Source organism: Mya arenaria, chromosome 17, assembly GCF_026914265.1.
Source record: "Mya arenaria isolate MELC-2E11 chromosome 17, ASM2691426v1".
Classification (NCBI taxonomy): domain Eukaryota; kingdom Metazoa; phylum Mollusca; class Bivalvia; order Myida; family Myidae; genus Mya; species Mya arenaria.
The window spans coordinates 26417381-26423686 of NC_069138.1; the positions used below are offsets into that span (position 1 = coordinate 26417381).

Here is a 6306-nt window from a genome sequence, read left to right on the forward strand (position 1 = left end):
ACTTTTGAACTAAACAATACTGTATAAAGATAATATAAAACGTAGTTCATTGAATTTTGGGAAGTATAACACCCCTACATTTCGAAAGTAACTTGGTCCATTACAATATCCGGCGGTGCAACCTTAAAAGCTTCCACTTTAATTAGTCCTATAAACACGAAACTTCATCACCTTGGAATTTTGCAAAGGCATGTTTCGGAACAACATTCTTCCCATCATTTCAGCCTGTTCTGTAGGAATAGGTGCGTACCTCGGAGCAAAATATGAACGGATGAAAAACCAACCAGAACGAACGAATCTCGACATAAAAGACTTATTTCCGTCGATCTTTGAGGCTGTCCATGCATCTTCATCTCTGACTCAATTTGGTGCTCCGGTTGGTTCGCCTCAAAGTTCAAACGCCTCGACGATCATGAAATATGGGTTTCCATCCCTTGACAACGTAAGAACATTCAATGACTTCGTTCTAGCCTACGACCGACGAAACCGAAACGCTCATTGGGTGTTTGAACATTTGTCACCGGAAAAACTTCCTTCAAGCAAACATGCAGATCGCGGCAAATCAAATTTCTTCGAAGATAAAGTGATACATGAGAAATTCAGAAGCTACCGTGATGACTATAAACGCAGCGGGTACGATCGGGGTCACCTTGCCGCTGCGGGCAATCACCGACACAGCCAACAGGCTATGGACGAAACTTTCACCCTCAGCAACATTTCTCCTCAAGTAGGCAATACATATTTAATTCTCTTTGAGAAAAGAGGTTATGATAACTTAAATATCAATCCCCTAGCCATACCACAGGGGTTTCTATAGAATTTTTATTACCCTGTGTATGATTATGCATAGGGTAAACAAAATCGAGAGAAATACCTGTGGCCGTACTATGCAGTGATTTTTCGAATCCTACAAGCTCGGTCTTTCAAATTATAGATCCATACAATTATTATTATCGTATACAGTATATATTATTCAAATTGAGAGTCCCTATCATATATGTGCAGTTGTATGCACAGACACCATTATGTACGATACACGGACAGATTTTTGGGCTGTTTATCAAGTCATGGGAATACAACAACAGCTTTAATATAGTTCAACGATAATATTTCATCTAAGGTAATTACCCTCATAGCAAAGCTAAATATACTCTAGCCGTCATATAAAAACGTACTTTTTAAAACAACCCAAGCACACCAACACAATGCTTGCAATGCTTTCCCGCCCGCTGATGCACACAATTGGTTCCAATGGATATAGGAAGTTGTGATACCAAGGTGAATAACCTCCTGGCTATTAAAATGTTAAAGAAATGCTTGCGTATTGTATATTATACATTTCAGGTTGGTGAGGGCTTCAACCGCGGAATTTGGAATAACTTGGAGAAGTACGTTCGCAGCATCGCACGGAAAAATCGCAACACCTATGTCTGCACGGGTCCACTGTATCTACCAAGGTACTGAAACCCATATGGAAAGTTATGCCGTCATTATTTTTTCCTTGGTTAAATTCTCGTAACCCAAGAAAGTGGTGCACGGGTAAGCGCTGCTCGGCAATGCCGCGTCAGGACTAGAAACTTGAACTTATGTTTTTTTAGTAATACTGTAGTAATGTTTTATCACAACAAAATACTTTTGATTATTTATAAAGAATATATGTGTTAATACAAAACAAAGACAATTTTGTAAGAATTTAAATGGTCTTAGTTTGCGAAACCCGTCTAATCCACTACCCGGCCAGGCAGATTAGGGCGTTAAATTTTGAGTTGGACTGGTAAAAAGAATGCCAAATTAAGTATATGGACATAGAACGAAAAAATGTGACAAATGAGTTTTCAATCTGATAGTATTTCAAGATGACTGTGTCTGCTTTTATTAATAATACACAGTTGCTTTGTCCATGTAGTTGAAATTGATGGCGATTCGGATCGGAACGGAAAGAACTTATCCTTATTTCCAATCCTTGATCATACAGGATCAAAGTGTGTTGAATTTGATGCACTGAATTCTATTCATTATTTTTCAGACGAGAATCTGACGGCAAGATGTATGTGAAATACGAAGTCATAGGCCAGAATAACGTCGCCGTACCAACACATTTCTTCAAAGTTGTTGCTATAGAAACGAACGCTGGTGATTTCGAGATTCTATCTTATGTGTTGCCAAATCAGCCTTTGAAAGACGATACATCGTTTAAAACATTTTTGACGCCGCTAGATTCTGTGGAAAGAGCTGCCGGACTTTTAATGTTTGATAAATTGCCTGTAAATAGAGTGAAACTTATAAACCATCAACGTCCAAGATAATACAGTGCTTATGGTAATACATTTGTTTGAAGAAAATTCGTTCTTTTTTTTTCCTCTTTGTAATGGTGTTTGGCTTGAAAGCGTCAAATGGAACCATTCGCATATTCTGCATGTATTCATTCCTTACATGCGTCACTTGAAATTTATCAGCAGTACAAGTTAACTGCGCTGGAGGCAACACTCATTCATTTACAAGACAATCACGAACTTGCCTGCGAAAACCTTCCATCTTTTACCAGACCAACTATCGGATCAAGGTTTTGACCGTCAAGGTGTTTCCGCTATTCAATATACAAATTACTCGAACTGCTGAAGGTTAGGATACTTTAAACATAATGTTCGTATAATTGATAAATAGGCCCGACAACAGAATTGTCGCCATACTTGTGTCGTCTGAGAAGCATGGCAGCTCATAGAGACTACTTTGTCCGGCGTTCTTGTCCGCGTCGTCTTCAGCATCATAATCATGATTTTTGATCAATGATAAATGTAAATTGATGTGTGAATTTTCCGGGAAGCTCGTAATACAACGACAAACAGTTCAAAATGCATTTAAACGATGATAACTTTCTATTTATGTTCGAGCAGTTCTTTTCGTCTGTAATTTGTTTGGTATGAAAACAAATAGTCGAACATTCAGCTTCAAGATCAAGAAAACGTTTGAAAAACGGGATAACCATTTCTGTAAAAAAACAGTAAGTTGTTAATGTTCAAATATGTCTTTATTTAAACTAATGTAACCTATGTTTAAATTTTGATATTTTTTGGCCAACATATTCTGGTTCAACGTGAAGTATTTTGTTTTGATCTAGGGGGAGTAACTACAATGAATTTTAAAAGTAGTTCTAAAAGTTCATAGTTTCACTCCTTATTTTGCAGTGAAAATATCAATTATCAACTGTTGTTATTTCACTGATAAAACTCCATATTTCATCGAAAAGCATGAAAGAAATAATAAAAATTATTTGAAAATGAACAATGACGACGTTAACATTGTTACTGTAAATAAGTTCTGAACATTTTTTTAAGTTGTTTTTCTGATAATAGTATGGAAACGTTTTGAAACCAACCGATTTTTTCCGTAAAATATTTTGTCTAAGAGAAATACTTACTATAAATGATGTCTTAGTTATAATGCATATTTACCGCGGCATTATATTAATAGTTTTTTACATATATGTTAAACAAGAACTATCTCACCTAGGCGACCCAGGTTCGATTCCCGGACGCATGTGAGTTTGGTGTGTCACCAAGCCGGACAAGTGTGTTTCCTCCAGGTACTCAGTTTTCCCCCACAACACAAGAACATCGTGCCAACGAGAGTGATTAATATAATGTTACAATAACCTGTTGCACAAAATGTAAAATAAATATGTTTAAACTAAGAAGTATAAAGATACCCGGCCGTGGTAATCAAGCGGGACGACTAGACAGACGTCACCTTAGTGCAATAACTCTATATATATAGAAATAGAAGCAGATATTGAGTTCTTGCACCAAGGCGACGTCTAAGTGTCCGAATGGTTGAATGTTCGACATATAATAGAGATCGTTTTTGGTTATATTGTTGTTGGACAATTCCTGAGCCAGTGCAGCGTTTAGAAAGGAATATCATAACCATGCGCAGTATTACAGAGTAATGCGACCAATCACGTGTTATTTTCAATTCATGAATGTTTTCATCCCTAAAAAGGTAACGAAACGTCATTTGCTGTATTATTAGATTCATTGTAGGATGTCAATACCATAACCAACAAGAACTGAGTTCTTGAGAACATTCGTGAAGACTATAACGACCGACCTTGAAGGTAGTAAGCCAGTTTACTTGTAATAAGTATTTGCCTTAATCATTAAGAAATTCAACCTTCGCGGGTGATTAAAAGGTCCGCCTACTGCAACTCATCCGTTACACACGCCCTACGTCAGAGTTTGCGTTGGTAATGTTTCAGCCAATGGGTTAGTATTCTAAGTCAGTTAGATGACACGAAGTAATTTTTTAATCATATAGAAGGGCTCGTTCGCTACGCTCACTCCGCCCATTCTTATTCATTAAGAATTTACTCCATGTCCTCTAACCATTACTAATGCTAGTACTCAACTCAACTCAGTATGTATAATGTTTTATTATGTTTTATATCACCCCTGACCAATAGTGTTATCTATGGCCATTGCTAAATGACCAATTTCGTGTCTCCTTTATAACTCTACCATATAAAAAATCTAAAAAACGCCAACATATTTTTCACAGATATTTACAACTGACATGCGGTGCGCATATTCGAAACACATCGCTTTATGGACATGTTTAAAACTCAGGGTCAGTGGTCAGTCTATTAACTGCTGGAAGGATTTTTTAAACGACTTGTCACGATCGTTCAGCCAGCTAGTAATCATCAAACATGTCCTTACTTTAAAGCTGCACTCTCACAGATTTTTGAACTTAAATATGAAATCTGATATCTGATTTTTTTGTCAGCAGTCTCATATAACTGGTTTGAAACTTTTATTTATAACATGGATTTTCGCAAAAAAATGGCTCGTTCCAAGACAAAAATAAAAAAAAGTTGTCAAAACGTTCAATCTGTGAGAGTGCAGCCTTAAATCATTTCCTATGTTAAGTATCTCATTGGTCATATGATAAAATAACTTAAAATATCTTAAGTACATTACTTTTAATTATTTTCAGTTATTTTATGTAATTTACACACTAATATTCAAAAATTCAATGGTAGTCCTTAATGGGTCTCGCTCATGTTTCTGTAAAATGCACTTTTTTTGTATGACGAAATAAAGTGTGGCAAATCATTATGAGTTTTATAACTAAGATATCAAAAGCTGGAACCCTTCAGTGAATGTTGATATATGCCGAAATATTGTTATATAAAGTCCACGATTTTAAATAGCGTTAGTCATAGTAATTCAACGAAAGGCCTAAAGGTTGTTATCTTTATATTTGTGTACGAGTCCTTGAGGGCGTGAGCTTTTGTTTTCAGTTTTCTAATTTTTCACTGACTTTATTTTTCATTTACTTTTTATACTTTTGTATACTTCAAATGTACTTTCCCCCTGTAATTTCGGTATTAAAGAGTAAATAGTTATAATATATATAAAGTGTTTTCAGATGCATTACCGGGGGAAAATGGTGCTAAAACATGAGCAAGTCCCTTTAAATCTGAGTATGACAATTTTAGGAAATCGACTTAATTAAGTTAAGAAATGACTTAAAGTGATTTATGAATACCGGATCTGCAGACAACTTGTCTTTGTTACCTTCAACTAATAGTCATGTGTCGTTTGAACGGAAGCCTTGATTTTGAGAATCTATAATACGAATCATTTAAAGATTTAAACAATCAAGGTATTAAGCTGTCGAAAACACAGATATACTAAATAGAACGTACTTTATAAATCGGCAAAAATGAAGATGAATACAGCGGTCAAACAAGAACAAATAGGTGTTTGATATGGGTTTTTTTATCAGGGTGAGTTTCAATAAAAAAAAATATCGTACGGACATTTAGCACTTAGAAACCGTCTCCGTGGCCTTGTGGTTAAGGCGTCCACCTACGGAGCGGGAGGTCGTGGGCTCGATCCCGGGACGCGTCATACCGAAAGACGTTAAAAGTTGGTACAAGTAGCTCCCTTGCCTGGCGCTCGGCATTTAAATGGTAGTGCTCGGAAAAGTGGTGTACTCAGTACTGGTTCAACCCAGGAAAGTTGTATCCCGTGTATCGGTGCTTTACACCGAGCACGTTAAAGAACCAAGAGGTCGCTTCGCAAAGAGCTAGGGTATCGCACCAGGATCTCTTGTATCCCACTCTGTTTCTTCAAGTCTTCCAATGTCTGCATTTGACTGCGAATTGCTGTCACTTCTATCTCATGTCACTTATGGCATTTAAACACAATTTAAGTCGTGATGGCGTCACGGCGGGGTAATAATGCATAACTTATGCATAATGCATAATGCAGCCAATGGGCGCGGGCAGACCTTGATAAACTC

The 6306-nt window shown here is 36.8% G+C and overlaps 1 protein-coding gene across 1 annotated transcript; it reads left to right on the forward strand.

Annotated features, from left to right (window-relative positions):
* The first annotated feature begins 132 nt into the window (after positions 1 to 132).
* LOC128224262 (endonuclease G, mitochondrial-like) lies at positions 133 to 2342 on the forward strand. Its single transcript, XM_052934068.1, has 3 exons — positions 133 to 727; positions 1345 to 1457; positions 2027 to 2342. The coding sequence occupies exons 1-3, from the start codon at positions 191 to 193 to the stop codon at positions 2304 to 2306; spliced, it is 930 nt and encodes a 309-aa protein (XP_052790028.1). The 5' UTR covers positions 133 to 190; the 3' UTR covers positions 2307 to 2342.
* Positions 2343 to 6306: the final 3964 nt, after the last annotated feature.

Coding starts and splice junctions, on each gene's coding strand:
- LOC128224262 (XM_052934068.1), top strand. CDS start 191: ATGTTTCGGAACAACATTCTTCCCATCATTTCAGCCTGTTCTGTAGGA. Junction 728..1,344: donor TCAGCAACATTTCTCCTCAA/GTAGGCAATACA, acceptor TATACATTTCAG/GTTGGTGAGGGCTTCAACCG. Junction 1,458..2,026: donor GGTCCACTGTATCTACCAAG/GTACTGAAACCC, acceptor ATTATTTTTCAG/ACGAGAATCTGACGGCAAGA.